Source organism: Aedes albopictus, chromosome 3 (genome assembly GCF_035046485.1).
Source record: "Aedes albopictus strain Foshan chromosome 3, AalbF5, whole genome shotgun sequence".
Classification (NCBI taxonomy): domain Eukaryota; kingdom Metazoa; phylum Arthropoda; class Insecta; order Diptera; family Culicidae; genus Aedes; species Aedes albopictus.
In genome coordinates this window covers 165915603-165943046 of record NC_085138.1, presented here as the reverse complement: position 1 = coordinate 165943046, position 27444 = coordinate 165915603, and the positions used below count along the sequence as shown (strand labels likewise).

At 41.3% G+C, this 27444-nt stretch overlaps 2 protein-coding genes across 2 annotated transcripts in view; one reads left to right on the top strand and one right to left on the bottom strand.

The window, feature by feature from the left end:
• The window catches only part of LOC134291783 (uncharacterized), a 320651-nt gene that overhangs the window by 120863 nt on the left and 172344 nt on the right, over positions 1 to 27444 (top strand). The gene's annotated exons all lie outside the window — the stretch shown is intronic.
• LOC109422632 (tetraspanin-33) lies at positions 3159 to 23702 on the bottom strand. The gene is made up of 3 exons (XM_029880516.2): positions 23472 to 23702; positions 22188 to 23301; positions 3159 to 4470 (listed from the first exon to the last, which is right to left on the bottom strand). Exon 2 carries the CDS (start codon positions 23105 to 23107, stop codon positions 22271 to 22273), a length of 837 nt encoding a protein of 278 aa, XP_029736376.1. The 5' UTR covers positions 23108 to 23301; positions 23472 to 23702; the 3' UTR covers positions 3159 to 4470; positions 22188 to 22270.

The window sequence follows — 27444 nt, the reverse complement described above, 5'->3', positions numbered from 1 at the left end:
ATGTTCTCTTCCACCGTACACTTCACGCTTCTTTTCTCGTCCTCATTTAGAACTTGCTCAACTTTACTTTTTCTGTCCAATCTTCAGTTTTTTCGTCACCTGCTGTCTTCGAGATTCAGCTACTGACTCCTCGTCGTCGTCTCCGGCTCTATCCTCCCTTTCCTTTTTTCTCTCCTCTTCCTTTTATCCTCCTCTCTTGTCATTTTCCGGGATTATTATTTTGGGCAGGGTTGCCACTCTCGAAGACGTTAATATTGGCAAAGATGTGAGACGTGCTCACTAATCATGGGTGTAGCAAGGGTATGTGTTATACTGTCAAGTGTTTTCTAGCTATAATTTTCCTACCTTACACAATTCATTCAACAACGCTCCTATCTTTTCTGAACTAGTGCAACCTTCTTGGTCTCCACAAAGTGGGTCATATTGTATTGTTCCGATTGGTCGGTAACACAGTCGAGTTACGTCAAACACAAGGCTACGGTGGCGCTATCTGTTCGTTTCATAGCGGCCGTTTTAGTTATTTTAGTGATCCATTTCAGGCATTTCTCCAGGAATTTCTCTAGAAATTCCTTCAAAATTTGCTTCAGGGATTCCTCCAGGGATATCTTCACAAATTTCTCCAGGGATTTTCTCAGAAATTCCTCCAGGAAATCCTTAGAAGATTCCTCCAGTAATTCCTGCAAGGATTCTTCCAGGAAAACCTTTAGGAATTTCTTCAGATTTTTTTTCCAGAAAATTCTCAAAGACCTTCAGATTTTTTTAGGGATTCTTCTCCAGGAATTGCTTCAGGAATTCCTCCAGGGATTTCTCCATTAATTTCTGCAAGGATTCACCCAGGGCTTCCTTCAAGAATTCTTTCGAGGATTTCTTCAGGAATTTCTCCAGAAATTCCTTCAGATATTTCTTCAAGAATTCCTTCGGAAATTCCTCCAGGAATTGATCAAGGATTTTTTTTTTCAGAAGTAGAAAACTAATAGAAATAGAAATCTTCCAGAATTCCTCTAGAGATTTTGCCAGAAATCCAGTAATTCTCTCAAGAATTTCTTTAGAGATCCCTCCAGGAATTCCTTCAGAGATATCTCCAGCCATTCCTCCAAGATTTTATCCAAGAATTTCTCTAGGAACTCTTGCAGAAATTACCCCAGGATTTTACTCCAGCTATTACTACTGGTCATCCTTCAGAAATTATGTCAGCAATTTTTCAGGGATTTCTCCGTGCATTCCTCCAGATATTCCTCTAGGAATTGCTTAAGAGATTCCTCCAGGGATTTCTTCAGGAATTTTTCAAGACATTCCTCCAGGAAATCCTCCGGAAATTCCTCTAAGGATTCTTTCAGGAAATGCTCCCGGAACTTCTCGAGGGATTTTTTCAAAAATTTCTCCAGCAATTGTTCCCAAAACTCCTCTGGAGATTCCTAGAAATGCTTCCAGGGATTGCTCTAAGAATTCATCTAGGAATTTCTCCAGGAATTCCTGCAGGGTTTCATCCAATAATTGTTCCATGAATTTCTTAGGTTTTTTTTTTCAGGAATCCCTCCCCCCAGCAGTTTTATCGGAAGTTTACTCAGAGATTCCATGAGGAATTCTTACAATAAGCGAGACAATAAGTTTTCCAGGAATTCTTCCAAGCAACACACATGCCACAGAAGAACTACGGCAGCACAAGTTTTGGTTGCGTAGAAATAACTGTGACTTACTTTAACCCTTTGGAGACGGCATTTTCACCCCTCTAGATGCAACTTCGCTAGTCTAGAACATTTTTTCCAGGGAATCCTTCAGGAATTCACCCAAGGAAACGTTTCTCGGAATTTTCCGAGAGATTCCTTCCGGAACTTCTATAGGAAATGCACCAGAAATTCTTCTAGGACTTCCTGCTTAAATTCCTTCAGACATTTCTTTTCGAATAAATTCCAGGATACCAATTTTTCAAATTATGTTCCATTATTTGAGAGTTCTATGGAAATACCTGCAGGAAAATTTCAAGAATTTTTCCAGACATTTCCTTCACGAATTCTCACAAAAATTACTCAAGGGTTTCCTCCAGTGACAGTTTCAAGGCTTTTACGAGAATACCTTCAAAAATTCTCACAAGGATCCTCCCGGGAATACTTAAATTGACATTTACATAATAGGATAATGCTCTTTAGGGAGATTCCGACAATTGTACTGGAAAGAAATGTTGAACGAAATCATGAAGAAAATTCGGGGTTCGCCCTCAAAAGATATCGTAGTTTTTAAAAGAGTTTATCTTTAATTTCTTACAAATGTTTTGTTGATATCAACAGAAACATCTGAGCTCCAGAAGAAATCTTGGAATAAATAAATAAAGATCCTTAACCGTTATGTGGCCGACAGGGTACCCGGGTACTCAGCACGGCGTAGAAAAAAAAAATTTGTCGGACACATAACGGTTAATCTTCCAGAAATTGGCCACCGCTACCAGCACCACGTTAATTTGTGTAGAACAGGCAAGCTTTTTTCAACGTATTGTACAAAATGCAACAGCGTGACTGCTGATAGGTGAAGTAATGCTTTTAGAATATTAGTATCATGTCGCGTTTAGTTTTAACAGCTAGTAGGTACAAATTTTCTAAGAAGGGAATGCTTTTCCGGAATACCTCCTAGAGATGCATCTCGAGATTTCTCCAGCAATTTCTTCAATATTTTACATTCCGGGCATTTTCTTTCGAGCGTTTTTCAGGTTTTCAGGATGGGAATCTTTTATGACTTCCTTTTTGAAATTTCCCTAGACATCCATGGATTCCTACCTAAATAATTGCAGGGATTTCTCTCTGCATTCCTCCAAGAATTCATTTCGAAATTTCGTGAAAAACCCCATTTAAGGTTCCTCCGAAAAAATCCTTCTGCGGTTTATTTTTCCGAAGCATATCGAGTGTTTTCCTACACAGCATTCTCTCGGAATTTTTTCAGGGATTTTCTACAGCAGTTCTTTCATACATTCTTTCAGGGATTCCTTCTGGAATTTTCAACTGATTTGAACGCCGATGATTCCTCCAAAATTCATCCAAGGGTTTCTCTCACAATGGCCTGATAGTTGAGTAGAGATGATACAACCGGAAACAAAGAGAGTGGAGTAAAAGATACCATCTCTAACCTTAAGATTTCTTTTCGTTCCAAGTAACTGCAAAAAAACTCACTTTTGTATGACACCAGCAGTAAATTTTATTTGTTTATTTATCGGTTCTTTGTCATCGGAAATTCTAGAGGCTATCTTTGAGCTTTACAAATAATGACATAGCTTTCAATATAATAATAATATAATTCTATTGTTTCTTCTTCCCTCATGAATTCGAATTCTTACCACGTTTGTAGCCCCTCCCATTTCCCTTTTCAAGGAGTCACCAGCATTGGCTTTGTCGCTCTTGCTATCTAAATACTTCACAGTAAACATTTTACTTGCTTACTACTAAATTCTACGATGAAACACATTCGTCATTTTTGTAGTTTATCCAAAAAGTTTATCGATAGTTCAAGTTTGTTATTCTGAAGATTTATGGTGTAAGGAACTTAAAATTGAAAAGACCAGCTAAGAACACTTCAAATGCAGACTAATATAACTCACTCGTAATATCTAGATTGAACGTAAAATGAGATAAATTTTGATTTGATTGTGCTTGGAACCATGTAGACTGGTGAATAGTACTAAGAACAGAGATCGCGGAGCAATGTTTTTAGATATAATACTTTTGATTTTAATTTGAGTGCGAGTGCGCTCTATGATTAAAAGATAATAAGTCGGGAGGTTGGAAACCAAAGTGGTAGAATACCGTTAAATTATGATTCTTCTTTATCCGAAATCTACATTTATATTTGTATGCTCTTTTTTTAAGATGCTTGTAAAATAATGAATATCTCGAGTCTTTTGGAAATTATTAAATATCGGAAAGAAGATGCTCTGCTTTAACAGGAGTTTTGTGTTTCTTAGTGCTTCCGCAGAAATAACACATTCGGAAATATAGCAATCAGCCAATCACAGTTCTTCTACTTCTTGCATTGCCTCAGAACAATCAGGGAGTACTAAAAATATCCTCCGGCGTAAAATGCATCGGTCTATCGAGTTAAAAATATGAGTTCTATCGGTATGTATAACGTTTTCGTCGTCTCCATAGTCGAATACAAGTGAGGAAGTGAGGAGATTTGTGTCTTTCTTCTATATAGTTATATAGTAATTCTACATTTTGTTCGAACATAAACACTTAGAGGACATACTAGACGCTAGGATGTGACTTGTTCAGTTAATTTCATGGTCAGGAGAATCCTCACCGATCTACGTATATGCTTTGTCAGCAGATATGAGTTCCAGATCCGTTTCATCATTTCGGGTGGGCAAACAACGCTTAAAATAGTAGTCACAGTACGCGGTCAACGGGAGGATCTTCATCCGCATTGCTTACAGCTCTCCAGTGCACACATATATTTGATGGAATCTAGATTCATAGTCTTTCAGTTCTGGAAAAAAAAACAATAGGGATTTCAGTTCTATTGCTGTTCATAACTTTGTTGGAATGTGAATGGATATTTGCGGTGTCGCACGCATTCCATACATACGACTTCCCGTAGGTATCCAGTTAGTGCTGCTCTAATGGACTTGTAGACAAATACGCTGTATAGGTAATACTATGTTTGAAATGATATGCCGAAGTATCCCCATAAATAAAGCAACAGTTTGCATATTCGAGTTTTACTGGAGTCGTTTTATGATTTTATTGAGGCCGTAGCGTGCTATTGGCTACAGTCAAACGCAAAATTGATCGTACACCTATGGGAATGATGGCATTTTTTTTGTACAAAAGAATTAAATAATATAAACGGCTTTTTAACAGTTAAAGCCTATTCCTATTTTCTTTTGTTTGAAGGATAAAAAACCTAAATCAATCGTAAAATCACAGCAAGTTTATTATATAAAACAAAATCACTATTTCATGAGTAGTAAAATTGGACAAAAAGTTATTTGCAATTAGCAAATGCTTCATAGGAAATTTAGAAGTGTTCCGTAAAGAATGAATAAATGTACCGTAAACCGGGATCTAATTGACCTTCGGGTCGTAATTGATCAGGCGTTTTTCAGTAAGATGGACCATACTTTGAAGAGCTTCTTTTCAAGTATCGTGCTGTTGGGATATGATACCAAACGGTATTCGTGAGGAAAATATTTAAAGTGGGCTTCTTCTAACAGAAAACTGCCTGATCAATTTCGGATCAACGGTACCATAAAAATGTGATATGATGCCCATAAATAATAGAAAACGTTTCATACTTTTTAGAAAATGTAACATAGAATTTTCTCATTGAAAGTAAAATTTTGCACTAATAAATAATGCTCCATTAGGCCGTGTCGATTTTTGCAAAATTGCGAATACGCAATCCCGAATAGTCACAAATGGTTGCAAATGGACCCAAATGAAGCCCTGTAAAATAAAAAAAAATCTAAAAAATCGTTAAGCTAGTCCGCAATTGGCTTGAAGTTTTATATGGGAATTTTTATTTTTCAGTAGGGTAGGTAATCAAAATTTGAACCAAATTGCGGCTTTCTGAAGCAGTGCAAATTTTAAGAGATTTTTTCTCCCACATGGAAATAATTTACTACGGCAAAATCGTATGTACATGAAAGCCACGGGTATAAGCTTTCTGTTAAATGGTAAAAAGTTTGTATTTGCACCGAATTTCATTGAAATATTTGATTTTTCATCAACAATGATTTTAATCTTAATTTGAACCATCGTAATCATAATTTGAACCAATTTTAATCTTAATTTGAACTACTGGCGGCAGCAGCTCGAGCAACTCACAAAACAGCCAATTCCATGCTAAACAATGAAAAATCACATGAATCTGATAATTCCCTTACCTATTTTTCATTAGGCAGTGGAATCTCAACTCAGAATGTTCGAAATTCTTTAGGAATTTGGAAACTAAATTTGGAATTTTTCATCCCCCAAGAGTAAACAAAACAGCCACTAGCGCAATCTACAGGCCAACACTAGAAGCTCACCCCCGTTTACTAGTTCAAATTTAGATTACAAATGGTTCAACTTAAGATAACATTCTCCAAGTAAGAATCACTTAAATTTGATAATTTTATGACAAATAATGCGGAATATTATTCGGTTGGTCGATTCTACGATAAATAAGCTTTCATTTGACGTGTTCACATATTGCGTGTGATACAATGCATGAGCTGTACGAGTGCACCGAAAATGTGCTTTATCTTGGGGGAAATGAGTGAAATCACAGTGATTTTTCAATTGTCTGTTTTCCATGACAAAAACGCTTTTTTCAATGCTTTTAAAGTCCATGTTATCAGGTTATATTACGGAAAGCTGTTTAACATCTTTTTCGGGACAATATTTGCCTGAAAAGTACGTCGTTTTAATGAATTTTGAAATGGTTCAAATTAAGATTACAATTTGACTAGTTCAAAGTTGGATTTCTTACCCTACGGGGAAATCCAACTTTTCAAATTTTTGAAGAAAAATGTACTTTAAAGCAACTCTAAAAATCCGCTCCCCCCTGAAGATTTAGTGCATATATTAGTGAACATTTTGTTAGCAGACAACTTTTTAGTTGCACTTCAGAAAAGGGCGTTATCAAATATCGAAACAATAAACATTTTATTCGCATTATTTCTTACTTCTTTAATTGGCATCACTGCACGTTTTGCGTGTTGAAGAGGGAGGTAACAGCCATCTGCGGCGTCACCACTCGCCGCTGGATGGAGACGCCAGTACCTTATAAAAATGGGATAGTTGGGATTGTAAATATTATTGCGATATTACCTTATAAAAACTTGGTATCTTCGGCAAATTTTTAGCATGGTCAAGACTCAAGAGCTGTCCAGTGATGAACTAAATCATTGGCAAATCCATGGCAGGGCGGCGCTAGTGTGCATACAAACTGCATGCAAAAGTATAAACGTATATGCGTGTATCTCAATAACGTGATAATTTAAGTAGGTGGTGTCTTGGACAAAGTTGTTGGCTTGGCCACGGGCTATCCAGTTACGAACGCAATACAGTCTAGACTCCTACTACACGGTTGGTTCGGGGGTGCAGTAGGAATCCGTGTTGTAGGAATCCCAGAACTTATGGGATTTCGCTAAATGGGGGGTGTGAGCGAATATCTCAGGATTATTACAAGATAGCACCATACTTTCTTTGGCAAAGTTGTAGTACTAGAATAGATCTACCACACAATGTTGTCGATTCCCGCATCTGGTGCCAATGTTTAGGAAACCAAATACATTGTTAATGGGGAAACCCGATAGATGTTTTTATTTAATCGTTTATTTAAGGCTCATGCGCCATCAAGCATAACGGAGCCGAATTAATTTTGAAACCTACAATTTCATATTTGTGACTTGTTTACTAGGTTAGCTTAGAGGAACCGTAAAACTAGCGGTTTGGTCGGGGTTAGGGGGAACAATAATGTTTGATGAAATGATGGAATAATGGGGCTTTTCGTTCACTATCAGCAGCATGACGTGACAGAGTTGCTGCTGGCCAAACGTAGAGTGGACAAACAACCTGTAACGATACAAACATACAATTTCTGAAGGGACACGAGGTGGAAAAGTGGAACAAAAACGAAGATTTCAGCTTGTTACAAGAAGTCGTACACAAGCTTAATGTACTTAAGGTCAAGTTTTCTAAGACATCTCTAATGTCTTCCTTTTCTGGTTTCGCTCGGGCTCTGAGGGATGCACATAAATCAGATCTGGCATCACCGTATTTGGGACATTCCCACACAACATGGTTGATGTCTTGATAGCCTGCACCACCAGCTACAGGTAGCGATTGCTATCTGTGAGCCCTATTCGATAGAAGTTCGATCTTGTACGGACTTTTCGAACCCTCTAAGCAGAATACCCTCTTCGAATGAGTGTAATCAGTTTTCTTCTTCTTCTTCTTCTTCTTCTTGGCGTAACGTCCTCACTGGGACAAAGCCTGCTTCTCAGCTTAGTGTTCTATGAGCACTTCCATAGTTATTAACTGAGAGCTTCCTCTGCCAATGACCATTTTGCATGTGTATATGTGGCAGGCACGAAGATACTCTATGCCCAAGGAAGTCAAGGAAATTTCCTTTACGAAAAGATCCTGGACCGACCGGGAATCGAACCCGTCAACCTCAGCATGGTCATGCTGAATACCCGTGCGTTTACCGCCTCGGCTATATGGGCCCTCTGTAATCAGTTTTGTATCTTTTAATTCCGCCGCAAGGAGTTCACTTTCTCATTGCCCGATATCGAGCAATGTGAAGCGACCCAAACCAAGGTGATATTATATGCTTGATTCGATAGAGCACTCCGAAATATTCGCATTTCGCTTTGGAAATACGTGGAGTGCTTCGCCGGCCTTATTAAGGGAATAGCGTCCATTTGCTCTAATGCGTAGGTAGTGTACGAATAGTCTGTTACAAAATTTCCAAATGGAGAAGTGCCTCTGGAGCCGACCTACTGATATAGTACCCTGTCATAAACATTGTTTGATGAATTCATTCGATCAGCTTTTCTATTACCTTGTCTATTACCAATGGATTCAGTACCTCACAGCGGATGAGGAAGCATAACGACAATTTCACCTCCAATCAGGTATCAGGTATCAGTAGCTCGGCTCCAGAGGTACGTTCTCCTCCATTTGGGAAATTTGTGCCATCGCCATGAACACGAGCCTATTCATCATTTACCTGACGGAGAAGGGAAGGAAAAAAGATAGGACAGGGGAAAGGATAGGTAAGGGAATAGGATCGTCATACAAGCAAAAGCGTACCACAATGGGTTCAAATAGCGCCCTGAGAAGGGCACTGTGATAACGCATACAGCGTAAAAGAAGCCTATAGCTGTTTACCACAGCGGGTCAAGAACAACAGAACGTCCTGAAGATTTAGGTTTCTGAAGTCAGTTTCACTTAATAAGTGTTTTCCGAGTAGGTACTCGGAAACGCAATTGCGCAAAAACTGGACAGTTACATATTAAATGATACGAAGTTCCATAATCGGATTCACAGCTATCACAGGCAAATGAATCAGCTTGCTGAATATTCGCCATGTGATAACTGAGTCGGCAGTGGCCAGTCAATGCTTTGACCCGCATGCTGGAATACTGTTTTGACAGATTTGTTAGATATAGATACTTCGACACCCCTAGAGATGGATCAGTACAATACAATTTGGTTTGACGACATGACTCCAAATTATTCCAGTATTGTTTGTGCTGAGTGGCAGCCCAGGTGTCAATCAGAAGCTTTATCCAACATTTGGATACCGGAATAGCTGGCTCAGGGCCAATGAAGTCATGTGATGCTCCAGTGCGAGCTAACTCATCAGCCAATTCATTTCCAGCGATGGAAAAATGGCCAGGTACCCATACAAGGTGAACAGCGTTTGCAGAATTCAGTTCCTCGATTTGAGTTCGACAAGCGATAACTACCTTCGACCTGGAGTTGGCCGAAGCAAGTGCTTTAACCTTCCTACGGTGTTCGGGTCAATATGACCCGGATCGCACTTTTCAGGCGCAATATCTTTTAATCCTGATTTGCTATAGCTTTGAAACTTTGTAACTTTAAATCTTTTGCCAAAAACTTATTTTTAAAATTTGGCCGACAATTTTGGCCGTTTCTGAAGGGCTGGACAAAAAAAGTTACGTTTAAGGTGTTCAGGTCATATTGACCCGGATTTGGTACAACGATTTCACAGTCATTTCTCAATAAAATAATAAAGTTTTTGTACTCAAAATTATCGTTAGGGCTTAAATTTTGTGGATCCGGCTCAAAACTAAGGTTCGGTTGGATGTGGCCACTTGGAACCGACGCCAGAGGGACCATGGTTTGGCCATTTTCGCAGGAGGGTATTTTTCGCAATAAGTTATGCGAAATGCAGCTGATTTGAATGTTTGGAGTGCTAAATGCAACCACTAAGCTAACTGACCAGATGAGTTTTGGCTATCAGGTGGCCACGGGACTAAATCTTGAGGCCTCGGAACGGCTTCCCGGAGACCACCGATAGGTGGCCATTTTACAAATATGGTGAATCCATGCCGTGCGACATATTAAAAGTTGCAGAATTTTATGGAGAATACATCAGTGACCATGTCAGAAGCCAGAAGCAAGATTGGCCCCTTGGTGGTCCCGGAACCGTTTCCCGGGACCCCGGAAATGTGGCCAATTCTCGCAGTTTATATGAGCTTGCCGTATGGCACATCGAAATTCGCATAATTTCATTGACAATTCACCAGGCATCAAACCAGCAACTGCAGACAACATTGTCCGCTTGGTGATCTCGGAACCGGTTCCCAGGGCCGGTTCCGAGGCCCCCGGAAATGTGGTCAATTCTCGATTTTTTTTACTATGCCGTGCGACATATCTAAATTTGCAGAATTTTGTTGCGAATATATCAGTGGCCACATCAGATACGAAAAGCAGGATTGGCCACTTAGTGGTCCTGGAACAGGTTACCGGTAACCGGTTCCCAGGACTCCGAAAATGTGGCCAATTCTCGCAGTTTGAATGACCTTGCCGTATGGCACATCAAAATTCTCAGAACATCATGTGTAGGTAATTCATCAGTCATCAAACAAGCAACAGGAAACAACATTGCCCACTTGGTGTCCCGGAGCCGGTTCCAAGGACCCCCAAAGTGTGATCAATTCTCGAATTTCTTTACCATGCCGTGCGAATTTTTCAGATTTCAGATCCGGAGGCCCCGGAAATATGGCCAGTTCTCGCATTGTCTATGACCATCCTCATGTTGCACATCAAAATTCACAGAACTTTATAGATAATTCATCAGTTATCAAACCAGCAACTGAAGACAACATTATCTACCTGGTGGTTCCGGAACAGGTTCCCGGGACCGGTTCTCAAGACCTCGGCAATGAGGTCAATTCTCGCATTTTCTATGATCATGCTCTCCGATGCATCGAAATGTGCAGAATTTTGATGCTCACATCAGGTATCAGAGGCAGAATTAGCCACTTGGTGGTCCTGGAACCTGTTCACAGGACCCCGAGAATGTGGCCAATTCTCGCATTTTGTATGACCATCTCGTGCGGCACATCAAAATTCTCAGAATTTTATAATGAATTCATCAGTTTTCAAGCCAACTACGGGAAACAACATTGTCCACCTAGTAGTCGCGGAAGCAATTACCAGGGCCCCGGAAAAGTGCTCAATTCCCGCAATGTCTTTGATCACGCTATCTATCAAGAGTTGCAGAATTTTGATGCGAATACATCAGTGGACAAGTTGAATGCCACAAACAGGATTGGCCACTAGATGGTTCGAAACCCGGTTCCCTGGACACCTGGAATGTGCCGTGAGACTTATCAACATTCATAGAATTTCATAGATAGTTCATCAATTATCGAACAACTGGAAACATCATTGTCCACCTGATGGTCCCGGAACCGGTTCTCGGAGAAATGTTCTCGGAGAAATGTTGTCAATTTTTGTGCTAACCCGATCACCAAATTTGCAGGGTTGTTGTCCAGCATTCTTGCAATATGCCCTGCTCATCGTATACTTCCGGCTTTGTCCACCTTCTGAATACTGGGTTCGCCGTACAGTGCAACGAGCTCGTGATTCATCCTTTACCGCCACTCACCCTTCTACTTCACACCGCCGAAGATTAGTACGCAACGGTCGAAACTCCAAATACTTGCAGGTTCCACTCAAGCATGGTCCGTGTCTCGTGTCCATAGAGTACCACCGGTCTTATTGGTGTTTCGTTCATGGTACATTTGGTGCGTGAGTGAACCTTTTAGACCGCAGCTACTTACACTGATGGTACGCATTCGAATTGCACGACTAATTTTGTTGCCAGCTGTCAGTAAAGATCCGATGTAGACGAATATATCCACCTCCTCGAAGGTATCCCTGTATTTCGTTACATTAGGGCCTGTCCATAAACTACGTAGACTCTTAGGGGGGGACGGGGGGGTCTGGCCAATGTCTACGCTCCATACAAATTGCAAAAATTTTGTATGAACAAAAGTCTACGAGGGGGGAGGGGGGATCTGAGATGGCCAAAAAAAAGTCTACGTAGTTTATGGACAGACCCTTACTGTCTAGACGGATCCGGTCGTGTTCCGTTCTGCCTACCAGCATGTACTTTGTTTGTGCCGCATTCACTACCACTGCGACCTTTGCAGCTTCGTGTTTCAGGCGAATGTCCGTCACCTTGTCGCAGTTCCCAGCGAAATTTCAATGAATGGATAGTTCACCTGAAACCCACATTTATGTGCAATGTGCAAATTTGCTGCATTTCCCACTTTCCGGATACTGGGTCCTACGCCGCTAGGTGGCGAATATTTCCATGTAGTACTAACATGCTAACTTTCTTTTACATTCTGAATATTGATGAAAGTCTGAAAATTTTGATGTGCCATGAGCTTGAGCTTGATTAATCGCCAGCAGTTGCTACACCAGTATCGCCAAATCAGCTTCACTCACACAAGGAACCAATGAGATAGCTGCTCGGGATATTCAGTGTTGGTAGTGTCCTATTTTTTGGCGAGAATGGCGCCTCAGGTTGCAGGTCAATGTGGAGAACGAGGGGAACATAGGCAAAACAACGTAGGGGAACATAGGCAAATTTTCATAGTTGTGGCTTTCACAACCAGAGGCGCGCTCATCGTTTTTCTATGCGTTTGACGTTTCACATTAGCGCCTTCTGTTGACAATATTGCACAACATAGTGATTCGTGCAACTTTTTCACCAGGTGATGGTAGTGTGAACTGGGCGATGGATTTCCATGAAAATCGTTCAAGGTGTTGCGTCTGTTTGTCTGTGGTATTACCATAGTCAATAAAATAATTTATTACATATCCGGGGTCCTCATATTTTGGGACTACCAAGTGAACAATGTTGCTTCCCGTAGCTGACTCGAAAACTTATGCATTCTCCAAGGAGTCTGGAAATTGTGGTATATCGGACGGCATGGTTTATTGAAAATGCGAGAACTGGCATAATGCTAGGAGGCCAGGGAACCGGTTCAGGGTCCACTTGGGGGACAATGTTATCTGTAGCTGGTTTGATAACTGGAAAATTATCCATGAAACTCGACGAATTTTGATGCGCCATATGGCAGGGTCATACAAAATCTGGGAATTGGTCACATTTTCGGGGCCTCGGAAACCGGTACTGCGAACCGGTTCCGGGACCATCAAGTGGGCAATGTTGGTTCCAGTTGCTGATTTGATAACTGATGAATAATCTTTGAAATTCTGCGAATTTTGTTGTCCCATACGGTAAGGTTATACAAACTGCGAAAATTGGCCACAATTCCGGGGTCCTGGGAACCGGTTCCGGGACCACCAAGTGGCTAATCCTGCCTCTGATATCTGATGTGAACATCAAAATTCTGCAAATTTTGATACATCAGACAACATGATCATAGAAAGTGCATGAATTGATCACATATCCGGGATTTTGAAAACCGGTCCCGGGAACCTGTTCTGGAACCACCAGGTGGACAACGTTATCTTCAGTTGCTGGTTTGATAACTGATGAATTATCTATGAAATTCTGCGAATTTTGATGTGCCACATGGGATGGTCGTACAAAATGTGAGTGTTGGCACCATTTCCGGAGCCTCTGGAACCAGGTCCGCGACCTCCAAGTGGCCTATCCTGCTTTTCGTATCTAATGTGGCCACTGATATATTGGCAACAAAATTCTGCAAATGTAGATGCATCGCACGGCATGGTAAAAAAAACGAAAATTCACCTCATTTCCGGGGTCCTCGGAACCGGCCCTGGGAATCGGTTCCGGGACCGCCTACCGAACAATGTTGTTTTTAGTTGCTGGTTTGATGACTAATGAATTATCTATGAAGTTCCGCAAATTTCGATGTGCCATATGGCAAGGTCATACATACTGCGAGAATTGGCCACATTTCTGGGGTCCTGGAACCGGTTCCAGGACCACCAAGGGGCTTAATCCTGCCTCTGATATCTGATGTGAGCACTGATGGATTCGCATCAAAATTCTGCAAATTTCGATGCATCGGACAACATGATTATAGAAAATTCAAGAATTGACCACATTTCCGGGGTTTTGAAAACCGGTCCCGGGAGCCTGTTCCGGGACCACTAAGAGGCCAATCCTGCTTTTCGTGCCTGATGTGGCCACTGATATATTCGCATCAAAATTCTGAAAAATTCGTACGGCATGGTAAAGAAATTTGAGAATTAACCACACTTTGGGGTCCTTGGAACCGGTCCTGGGAACCGGCTCCGGGACCACCAAGTGGACAATGTTGTTCCCTGTTGCTTGTTTGATGACTGATGAATTACCTACACATGATGTTCTGAGAATTTTGATGTGCCATACGGCAAGGTCATACAAACTGCGAGAATTGGCCACATTTTCGGAGTCTTGGGAACCGGTTACCGGGAACCTGTTCCAGGACCACTAAGTGGCCAATCCTGCTTTTCGTATCTGATGTGGCCACTGATATATTCGCAACAAAATTCTGCAAATTTAGATATGTCGCACGGCATAGTAAAAAAAATCGAGAATTGACCACATTTCCGGGGGCCTCGGAACCGGCCCTGGGAACCGGTTCCGAGATCACCAAGCGGACAATGTTGTCTTCAGTTGCTGGTTTGATGACTGGTGAATTATCAATGAAATTCTGCGAATTTCGATGTGCCATACGGCAAGCTCATATAAACTGCGAGAATTGGCCACATTTCCGGGGTCCCGGGAATCAGTTCCGGGACCATCAAGTGGCCAATCTTGCTTCTGGCTTCTGACATGGTCACTGATGTATTCTCCATAAAATTCTGCAACTTTTTATATGTCGCACGGCATGGATTCACCATATTTGTAAAATGGTCACCTATCGGTGGTCTCCGGGAAGCCGTTCCGAGGCCTCAAGATTTAGTCCCGTGGCCACCTGATAGCCAAAACTCATCTGGACAGTTAGCTTAGTGGTTGGGGCAGTTTGATGCTGCTTTTTCCGGTGTATTTAGCACTCCAAACATTCAAATCAGCTGTATTTCGCATAACTTATTGCGAAAAATACCCTCCTGCGAAAATGGCCAAACCATGGTCCCTCTGGCGTCGGTTCCAAGTGGCCACATCCAACCAAACCTTAGTTTTGAGCCGGATCCACAAAATTTAAGCTCTAACGATATTTTTGAGTACAAAAACTTTATTATTTTATTGAGAAATGACTGTGAAATCATTGTACCAAATCCGGGTCAATATGACCCGAACACCTTAAACGTAACTTTTTTTGAGCACCTTCGGAAGGTTAATAGCAGCCTGGCTATCTGAACAGAAGTAGGTACATATATAACTTTGCCCATTACCTACGTGCTGCTGAAGTGCTGATTGCACTCCGAAAATAAGAGCAAATATTTCGGCCTGAAAAACGGGGCAGTATCTACCAAGTGAATAAGATTGATGCAGCCTTAGCTCACGAGAATAAACACCAGCACCTAATCGACCTTCGAGAAGGGAGCCATCAATGTAGCATACGATGCCGTCTGAAATACTTCTTTCTAGATATCCAGATGTCCACTCTTCCTGGGAAGGGAATTTGTATTAAAGGGAATTTGTATTAAAGGGAATGTATTAAAATGTTGTGATTGGCAAAGTTGTAGATTAGTATTTTTCCTACAATTATCACCAGGGATGCCATATTCTAACTAATATTTACTTCGTAAAAGTGTTAGTACCATCTTCTCATACCATATCTATCTATTCTATCCATGCTCATACTAAACGATCGGATTTTTCGATCGTTTAGTATAGTAGGTGGTACTAGCGCTGTATAGGGTGACAATGGGTATTATCGGCAGGTTTGTTCTGGCTATATAATTCAGCTTAGTTGGGAAGGATTTGAGATCAACGCTGAGTTCAATAGGTTTCAAAAAACCCTCAAAGACGAAGAGAACAAAACGGCCGAGAATAGGTAATTTCCCCTATATAAGAGGTAGAATATGACGTCCTTGATGATAATGTAGCAAAAACACTAATCTACAACTTTGCCGAAAACCACATTTCAATATTTGTTTTCTGAACTGAGTTATGGACAAATGAGTAAAACGATTGGCAGGTTATCGAAAACATCCCTGATTACAAGCAATTGTAAGATCACTTGGAGCAAGGACAATTTTGTCCCAATTCACCAAAAGTCCGCCGTGGGAGTTGAAGAGAAATCGCCATTAAGCACATCCTTTGGAGATGGCCTAATTTTAATTGGACCGTTCTCACTTCGCCCTTTGGCCACCACACATGACATCCATAAGCCAATATTGGACACAACAGTCGTTTAAATCCATTTGCTATACTTGGGTTTTAGAACCCAAGTTGTACTAAAGGTACGCCGGCATTGCTCGAAGGCCATACAAGCTGTCTTGATTCTGAACTCAATATGAGATGTCTAGGAAAACTTGGAATCACTGAATTACCTGTTCAGTCATATTGATTTCAGAATCAAAGAGACGTAAAGGTCGAACACCATTACGGTTTCGCTTTTCCGTGAAAAGAACAATAGATGTTTTACTCGGATTTACCGAAAGGCCATATTGGCGACATCAACCCTCAACTACCTGAAGAGCGTTTTGCATCAGGTCGAAAAGGGTGCTGCTGATGCACATACCGACTAACTATGTTAGGTAGTCGTCGGCAAAACCATAAGTAGAAAAACCGCTATTATTGAGTTGCTCAAGCCTCAATAGCGTATCTGCTACGAGATTCCATAAAAATGGTGATAACCCGAGCAGGGAATGAGAACTTATTGAAAACAAATTGAGTATTTTAGATATCACGTATTTTGATAACAAAATGAGTTTTCATTTTGTATGACTTAAGTGTTAACATAACAAAAACTGATAACAAAATAATGTACTGAAATATCTAATTGAAAACTAAATGAGTTCTCATTGATAAGAAATTGATATCTCATTATGTTATCAAATTTTTTCCACTTGATATCATACACAGTTCTCAGGGAGTTATCAATTCCATAGTGTAATCAGGCTTGATAATCCTCCTCGAAATCAAAAGAGTTTTGCAACATGCTCTAGAGCGGTGTTTTGCTTTTCCCTCGTCGCGAGGGAGCGAACGAACCGTAAACAGAGAGGCAATAAAAACTGAGCGAGGAAGAGGGGAACGAAAAAAGAGTCGATGATTATTTCGGGTTTTTGAGTGCGATTTTCGCCTCGAGAGTCTTTCTTTGTATGGGAGTGGAACTCGCGAGAGCTTTTTGAGTGTGAGTGGACGTGAGGAACACAACAAGTAATTATGAGTGTTGGACGAACTCCTCGCTGCGCGGCAAACTCACGCTCGATGCTGTTGAGGATTTGCGTTGTGATTTCTGAGTTTTATTTTCACTCCTCAGAAAATCGCCAAAATCGCTTCCTCATTTTCTCGCGAGGGAGTTTCTGTCAAGCCTGAGTGTAATAACTAAAATTTAATAACAAATTTAGTATTAATTTTGATATTTTGCTAAAGAAAATCTCCGCAATCAATGGCGAAGTATTATCGATTTCATCTTACTATATTTCCACTGTTAGATAAAAGGTTAACCATTGGATCGATTCAGAAATGTGAAATGAGTTTAAAACAGTTTTTGACCCTTTATAAGGCCGAGAGAACCAGGCGGCACGGAATCCACTCGTTCTACATTGGAATATAAAGTACATGTGGCGTAATGAACAAAAACGTTTTTATTATCAAAAAATTCGATGGTCGATTTTGTATGAAAAAAAAAATGGTCTAAATTTAAACTTGCTGTCAACAAAGTTTAAAATGTTGTTATTTTGTGATGCGTTAATCAATCATGCTGATTTATTGACAGGTTATTGCCCTAATATTCATGAGTTACTTGTGTGTATTTGAACTCGAGTGGTCATTTATTTTGGACGATATGGCAATTTTAGTACATGTTTATTTATTATAGTACATTTTTTCAAAAGGCTAAATAAAGAAGCAATCAAGTTGAAATTTTGTCCACAAGTAAAAGGAAAATAGGCCTTTCATTCCCCATCATTCGATTTTATATTCGCTCACCATAACAGAATTTCGAGCTTATAAACCTTCATGCACTCAAAAATGGCAGTTTTTGGAGAGACATTTTGTTCTAAAAAAGCCCATTCATATTTGTTATGGCTCAAAAAAATCATGAGTGTTCACAAAGGCCTAATGTGTCCATCAGTTAAAACAGAAGTTGTAAAAAATTCCTAAACGAACAGAAAAAATGTGTGTATAAGGTGGCAATATAGTTGCCACTGCCTTATAAAGGGTTAAAAGACTTTCAGCGTTTTTACCGCTATGATAATATATCGTTTCATGTGCATTTAATCACTAATTTATGTCAAATTGTGAGAAACTTTGGAGCACTGTGAAACTCGTAGTTATTTTCATACGAAAGTATGAATGGTGCAGTTTTAAAATATTGAACTGGAAATAATCACTCTGTAGTTCAAATTTCAAAAATATATAATAAACCGTATTTGCCACTGCTCCGAAATAAAAGATTCAAAATTTGAATTGGCACTCACCACTTTGGTATCCTTTTAAAGCACAGATGGCTCAGTACGGCGTTAGAATAAGTTTTATGTTGACTGATGGTACAAATGCCCCAAATGGAGGATAACGTGCCCCTGGAGCCGGCCTTCTGATACCTGACTACTGATGCAATATTGAATGAATCAATAAAATTGGACAATTATTTAGCTTTTCGCTACCATTATAGATATAAACTTGACAATATTCAATACCGAACGTGTACACACGAAGAATGTAAAAAATAGGATATTATGAATCAAATACGCTGCCTCCATTCGCACAACAGTCCCATGTGATTATGAAACACAACAAACATGAGACACCTATGCGAATAGGGTCAGTACGACACATGAATGCTAATTCAATGTTAGCTTCATCTTTTAAATATTGCTTCCATTGTTATGAAAAAGTTTGTAAAGAAAAATGTTTCAAAATAACGACCATTATTTTGTTAAAAAAAAAAAAGAAAATTCTGAAAATTCCCTGAAATGTGTGTCCGTTAGCAAAGCTGCCAAGAAGGGGCTTTATGGGGACATGTCATGTTCCAGTAAGATCGTAATTTCGTATAAAAGTTTAAAATGTGAAATTCAATTGAATTTCATCTATGATTTAAAAGTTTCAACTCATTTCATGTGCGCAGAATTGGGAACTTTGCAAAAAGGGGTGCGCAAAAATAAAAACAGACCAAATTTAGAATTTCTTTAATTTTACATAAAACATCATATTTTTCACTTATGTATTAACAAGGCTTGTAACATGCACTGTCAAAAATTCAGACAAATCGGTTCGAATTGCAATGAAATGCAACAAAATTGCTGAATGAAATTGAAAAGGTCTTAGATGCGCATAATATATGCGCATCCACGGTAAAATTAATACTAAAAACATGTTAAACCTATTTTGGATTTTTGAAATCAAATCTTGTTATCATTGAGTTTTTGATATGATAACAAAATGATATCTCATTTTGATATTCAGTTAAAAAAAATTGAAACGAAAACTCGTTTTGATTTCATTTTGTTATCAATAACAAAATTAGTTATCAATTTGTTATAGTTTTGTTCTCATTCCCTGCTCGGGAAGACTCCCCCTTGGGGGCATCCACAAACACTCAATTTCCTAATCGCCGCTTGACGAAATGTCGAGAAGAGATGTTGGTTTTTGAGCATTTGGTGAATCCAGTTGGAAATCATTGGAGATATACCATGACTCCGTGCGGCTTCCAATATGGCATCGAAAGGCATGTTGCTAAAGTCACCCTCAATATCTAAGAAAACACCCAAGCAGGATTGCTTTTGAGCCAGTTCCTTCTCGATATTATGAAAAACTTTGTGCAAAAGAGTCAAGATTGGTAGGAATATTGTGGTTCATATGAAGAGGTACACTGGCAGATGGAGATCACCGATGTGATGATCCACAATGCGTTCTAAGCATTTCAGAAGAAAAGAGATCAAACTGATTGGTCTAAAACTATTTCAATTCAATTCAATTTATTATCAATATTATGCTTAATATATAGTTTCTTCTTCATACGACGCACGACCCACTTTCGGAATAAATTTTACTGTAATATCCCCGCCAAAGAGATTTAGGAATATGCCCTGTAGCAAACCAGCAAACGTTTTTTTTTTCTTCAAAACGTGTTTGAAATTATCAAATTCCTTCTGAAGATTTCAAAGAAGCGAAACTATTTAGTGCCCACTCAATCGATTCTAATGTTATGATATTATGAATATTATTACATATACAGAAACCAGACAATTACATATACAGAAACCAGACAATCATAACTTCAAGAGAACTAAATCTACATCAGGTTCATCCGAACCTGATCCGGGGAACTGATACTGAACACTGATACTGATACTGAATAAACATTCCAGAATTTCTTCAGTAGAGGAAGTGAAAACGCCATTTGACAGAAGAAGTTTGTACACTTGGAAAAGCTTATAATAGATTTTATAAATCAATAGATTTCGCAAGAATTTTATTCAACCGACTGATTTCACTTAAACTGGAAACTTGTGTACAAAGGTTTTTCCATCCGGAGCGTTCAGCAGACCGAAGAACTTTCTGATAGGCGTTGCAAGCCGACCTGAAAGCCTCCGATCCAGCCGAACTTCGTCTGTTTCAACTCTTTCTAAAGTTTTAAATGCATTGTTTCCTAGGCTTCGAGTTTCTTAAGATCAGAATTTCACCAAACGACTCCTCTTGTGGTCTTCACAGACTGCAGAGGGCAAGCATCTTCAAAAGCTTCCATGATAAAGGTCGTAGTATCAACGGTATCATCCAATTCACTTGGAGTGTCAATAGATGATGAGTATCCATGAAATTTTGGCCACAATCGAATCAGAAGAGATCCCACTTGGTCGAACATTTAAAAGTTCAAAAAAGACGTAGCGATGGTCAGGTAAAGATACTTCATCTGACACATGTCAATTGGTCAACTCGTGACTAATTCTGGTACAGCAAAGCGTTATGCCTAACACTTCCTCTCTAGCAGATACCATGAAGGTTGGGCGGTTGCCTATGTTAAGTTATCCTAAATATGTACTACCTAAGTACTCCATCAAGCTGGAGCCTTTCAAGTTAATGTCTAAGCTGCCCAGATGATATAGTGAGCATTATTAGCATCACTGCCAACAATTAGCGGAAGGACTTTTGATGTGCAGTATGCGATGACTTGTTTAAAACCATCCATAAGGGATGGTTCATCATGCGGCAAATACACCGCACAATAGACGTATTTCCTGTTGAGATTCCTAACAGTAACATCAATTGCAATAGCACATACATCTCTAGTGGTTAGTTTAGAGATGAGTTTAGCAACGATTGCGTTGTTGACAAGCACACAGGCTCGCGGCATGACACGCGAGTTTGCTATTTCATTTTTACTAAAAGTAGCAAACACCGGGTTCACAAGGTTTCCTAGATAGAAATTACCCTTACAAAAGTAAGATTTTTTGGACTAATGCCACTTGGGCTGTGCCATTTTACATAAGTCTGCAAAGATTGATCGTTGCTGTTCTTTTATGCTAAAGATGTATCTGAGCTATCATAATCGTAGCCAGACCCTTTTAAATAAATTTTAGATCAATTTACTATGCAATTAATGATTCCATCTTGATCCCAAAACTCTACGACACTAGAAGTCTTGTTTAAACAATAAAAATAGTTTACGATTACAGATAGCATTAAAACTATCACACAACTTATACAACAGAGGGAGAAAACAGAATAAACAGATAAATAAATCATTTTAAAATCAAACTAATCATTCACCCAGTCAAAATTACATGGCAAACAATAAAAACCAAATTCCACGCAAAATCGCAAGAGTCAAATTTCATGGATAACCCCGCGTTATAACAACTCTCTAATTACAAAACAACGCTGCCGACTAATCACACGATAGCCTTGATGCATATTAAGGCGGAATTGGAATCATATCACTTGCATTCAATCCAACCAACGACACCCACTCAAAAGCATTTAGCGCTCACCTAATAGAAAATGCACGCGCCCTGGTGAAACAGTTTTCACAGTCGCGCGCCTTTCGCATTATTATTGTTGCAGCCCTTGTGCAATTAATGCACATTAATGCTCCTAGCGCAGCTAGGTAAAGCCGAAAGCTCAAAACAAAAACTTACCATTATCGTGTCGCGCGCAGGCGCTCGCTCCGTTCGCGCACTTAAACCGCTCGTCCACCGCCCCAGCCGCCGCCCACGTACGCTCACGACGACCAGCGACTTTTCTGCAAATCGATCTGACCTTCGAGCGTTTTGGCCAGATAGATCACAAACAGCTGACTGAGGGCCGCCCCCAGGGCAATGCCCGCTATCAGGTAGAGATTCCGTTCGGCCCAGACGCGCACAATTTCGATGCACCCGCTGGTCCAGATCTTTTTGCTGGCGGCGGCCACCGACTGCTGCTGGATATGATAGCCGCACATGATGTTGACCAGCCCGGACGAGATGTCGGTAGCGTTAATGCAGCAACTGTACGGAACGCCGCACTTTTCCACACTGGGCGAGGAGCAGTTGAAGTACTCGTTCTTGCCCCAGTCCAGGTAGCCTTCGTTACTAAGCCCGCAGCAGTGGAACTCCTGCTGGGCAAAATCGATAAAGTTCTGCAGATCCGGATCGTCCCGGTAGGTGGTTATGATCTTGTCCGTGAAAGAATCCTCCAGCACGATGTTCATCTTATGAGGAAACACAAATCCCACTATAGCCACGGCCATTTCGCACAGGAAGAACATCAGCAAGCACAGCGAGTAGAACTTCAGGAGGCAAGTGTTTTCCCTCAGGGCTCCCAAACATCCGGCGAAGCTGACCACAAAGACGATCCCTCCGGCAATAATCATCACCAGCGAAATGTTCAGCACAATGTCGTACACCGTTTCCAGCTTAATCAATCCGGTGGCCTGCCATTTGTCTACAAACGCGTAGAATCCTATTCCAATCAGCAGCCCTCCGAACAGCCAGAATATGAAGTTTAACAGGAATATCATATACTTCACGCATGAACTCACGTACGTAAAGTTCTGCGTCGGGTAGCGGTACGGTGGCATTCTGACCGACGAGGAGTTCTAATCCTACACGCGCGCCACCCAGCTACAAAATTGCAATCAGTCCGGTTCGCCTCTTCTGTCGTACTGTTTTTGCTCCCCCTGCGCCCACCACCTCGGTAGCGAACGCAACGATGCGAAATTATGCTTATTTCTCGCGTTCGACTGACCGTGGGTAGCTTTTAATGAAACACACTCTGAAACGAATGAGAAAAATCCTTTGTTTACTCCATCTGTGCTCCAACTACCACCCTCCGCACTCCCCATCAACAAGCAATGTCATCTCATTCATTGACCAGACGATTGAAAAAAAAACTCACACCAATTTCAAGGAAACAAAAACTGAGAAAATTGCCCAATCAAATACCTTTTTCGGGGGTTCCTTTCAGAGCTGAAACTATCCGGAAATGGTGCGCTTCGGCGTCCGATTCCACACCCAACCCAACGCAATCAGATTAGTCACCAGGCCAGCAGCGTTCCGCTGGAAAATATTGCACACAAAACACTTTCTAAAAACAAGATTTTCTACATCTAGCTCCGTCCGTAAATGGTTGACGACTCGCGAGCGACGGGCGATCTGATTTTGATGACTGATGAAAAATCTTGCATCACACAGCACAACGATGACGAACTCCGACACACCAACACCGTTGAAAATACTGACAACGCGATGTTTTTCGGGGGATGTGGTGTTGAAGAAAAGGCTGAATTCTGAGAGGCTGAACGATTATTATAGTGTTTTCTGCTCTTAGAGCACCTTTACCGGTGCGCGACTAAACTAAATTACATACTGCCGTGTGCAGCATAGTTGTCCCATGTTCTATGGGAATTCCTATAAACATGGGACAACTATGCTGCACACGGCAGCATAGCGCAGTATCATAGCGCTATACCTTATCGGGGGCTACTAACCGGGCTAGTAAAATAGCAGCGAGGCTTTCGGGAAACATCGAGCGCACAAATTTAGGCGCCCGATAGTTGCGCAGGAAACGATTGCTATTTCATATATGTCAAAAGTGTTGTGTTCTTTTTATTTGTTTGTTTCGAACAAAACGCACCAGTGGTAAGCAACAAATTTTGTAAACACTTGCAGTTAGAGAAAATGTGCTGCGAATATCACAAGCGAAAATGTCCAGGAGTACCCGTCGCAGCGTTCGGGTGAGTGAAGTGCTGGAAGAATCAAAAGAAAATATCACTCCCAAACGGAAGGGACAGCCTCCACGAAGGAAACACGACACCGCAATAGAGGAGGAGAAGTGGAAGCCTATCCACCAAAGCGGGGCAGAGTACGACCACCGAAAGAATCACCGGAGGACAAGCCGGAAAAAATGAGTGTCACAGCTGTGGGATGTCTCCCGGGGCGTGAGCGAGAAACGGAAAATCTCGCTCTGCATGTCGAGGGGATTTCGGTGAATAATGGTTCGGGAACTGTGTAGATCACTGGTTAGCATTAGCATTAGCATTAAGCGAGTCGCACAAATTCGTAGGTGGTACAGTCCTAGACCGCTGTTATGAGGGTTGCCTCCTTCCCGTCCGAACCAAAGCACAAAGATTTGGGACTAATCTCTGACTCTTAGACAAGACTGACGCAAACCTCCAATGGTCGAGCATTGTCCTGGCCACGTCCTTGCGACTGCTGAGGAATGGGAAAGGATGATTAGTTTTGGACACCTATGAAAAATGTAGACAACTCTACGATCTCTCAGGCCTAGGTGTCACGGGAATTTGGGTGTTGTTAGTGGAAGGGTAAACTCCAGATGATACGCTTGGTCAACGTTCAGGCACACCATTGTTAGGCACCCTACAGACTACTCAAACGGTTTGACCAACATTGACTCCGCCCCCAGGTTGGTGGTTGAGTTGGTGCTGTGTTTGACCGTGTGTGATGCTGTTTGACGAACCGATTTGGCAGTTCGTCCAACCGATTTGACGGTTGACGGTTTGGTCGGCAAAAATCAAACCAGTTTGATTTTACTCAAACCAACGGTGGGCGGAGCCAATGTTTGACGAACCGATCGTACCGTGTGTAGCGTTGTTGCACAAACATAGTGCGACTTCAAGTGAGAGAAGATGTTGGTGCAACCAAAGTGACATGTTGGTGCAACACGATTTGGCAGTTCGTCATACGGTTTCAGAAACATTCGCTGGTTCGACCAACCAGGGGGCGGTGGCAATGTTGGTCAAACGGTTTGAGTAGTGTGTAGGGTGCCTTAGTCTTCTTCGAATCCGTTGTCTGCCCGATTCATCCTGGATTCCTCGTCGTCTTGATGGCATTTGGTTGAATTACCAGATTCTTCGGTTGATAATCTGAACTGAAATATAAAATAATATTAACATCGTACGTCAAATAAGCTACATATTAGTGATACACTCGCCACAGTTACATATTTTTAAAATATTATTTATATCGTACGATACATTTACCTGAATGAATTTGACACGAATGCCACAATAATGGTAAAGTGTCGTTAATAAATAGTAATAATAAAATTTACCTGAATCCTGCTGAAATAAAATGTTAATTAGCAGTACATTGAAACACAAATAAAGGGCCCATATAGCCGAGGCGGTAAACGCACGGGTATTCAGCATGACCATGCTGAGGGTGACGGGTTCGATTCCCGGTCGGTCCAGGATCTTTTCATAAAGGAAATTTCCTTGACTTCCTTGGGCATAGAGTATCTTCGTGCCTGCCACACGATATACACATGCAAAATGGTCATTGGCAGAGGAAGCTCTCAGTTAAAAACTGTGGAAGTGCTCATAGAACACTAAGCTGAGAAGCAGGCTTTGTCCCAGTGAGGACGTTACGCCAACAAGAGGAGAGGAGAGGAGGAAACACAAATACTACAAAACACAAAAAAGAGCATCAAACTTTGATCTTGGAATATTTAAAAATACGGTAAATATCAAGATCAAAATTTGATTTGGTTGATCTTACACCGCAACGCACCATTCTAAGGTGATCTACCCACGTTACGGGTGACAACTGTGTAGATCACTGGTTCCTCCGAAAATACCTACGGGAATTCCTCCGGGGATTCCTCCAGAAACTCCTCCGAGAATTCCTCCAGAAACTCCTCCGGGAATTCCTCCAAGAATTCCTTCGGGAATTCCTCCAAGAATTTCTTCGGTAATTCCTCCAAGAATTCCTTCGGTAATTCCTCCAAGAATTCCTTCGGGAATTCCTCCGAGAATTCCTGCAGCAATTCCTCTGGGAATCCCTCCAGAAATTCCTCCGGGAATTCCTCCAGAAACTCCTCCGAGGATTCCTCCGGGAATCCCCTTCCGGGGATTCATTAGGAATTCCTCCGGGGATTCATTCAGGAATTCCTCCGGGGATTCATTCAGGAATTCCTCCGGGGATTCATTCAGGAATTCCTCCGGGGATTCATTCAGGAATTCCTCCGGGGATTCATTCAAGAATTCCTCCGGGGATTCATTCAGGAATTCCTCCGGGGATTCATTCAGGAATTCCTCCGGGGATTCATTCAGGAATTCCTCCGGGGATTCATTCAGGAATTCCTCCGGGGATTCATTCAGGAATTCCTCCGGGGATTCATTCAGGAATTCCTCCGGGGATTCATTCAGGAATTCCTCCGGGGATTCATTCAGGAATTCCTCCGGGGATTCATTCAGGAATTCCTCCGGGGATTCATTCAGGAATTCCTCCGGGGATTCATTCTGGAATTCCTCCGGGGATTCATTCAGGAATTCCTCCGGGGATTCATTCAGGAATTCCTCCGGGGATTCATTCAGGAATTCCTCCGGGGATTCATTCAGGAATTCCTCCGGGGATTCATTCAGGAATTCCTCCGGGGATTCATTCAGGAATTCCTCCGGGGATTCATTCAGGAATTCCTCCGGGGATTCATTCAGGAATTCCTCCGGGGATTCATTCAGGAATTCCTCCGGGGTTCATTCAGGAATTCCTCCGGGGATTCATTCAGGAATTCCTCCGGGGATTCATTCAGGAATTCCTCCGGGGATTCATTCAGGAATTCCTCCGGGGATTCATTCAGGAATTCCTCCGGGGATTCATTCAGGAATTCCTCCGGGGATTCATTCAGGAATTCCTCCGGGGATTCATTCAGGAATTCCTCCGGGGATTCATTCAGGAATTCCTCCGGGGATTCATTCAGGAATTCCTCCGGGGATTCATTCAGGAATTCCTCCGGGGATTCATTCAGGAATTCCTCCGGGGATTCATTCAGGAATTCCTCCGGGGATTCATTCAGGAATTCCTCCGGGGATTCATTCAGGAATTCCTCCGGGGATTCATTCAGGAATTCCTCCGGGGATTCATTCAGGAATTCCTCCGGGGATTCATTCAGGAATTC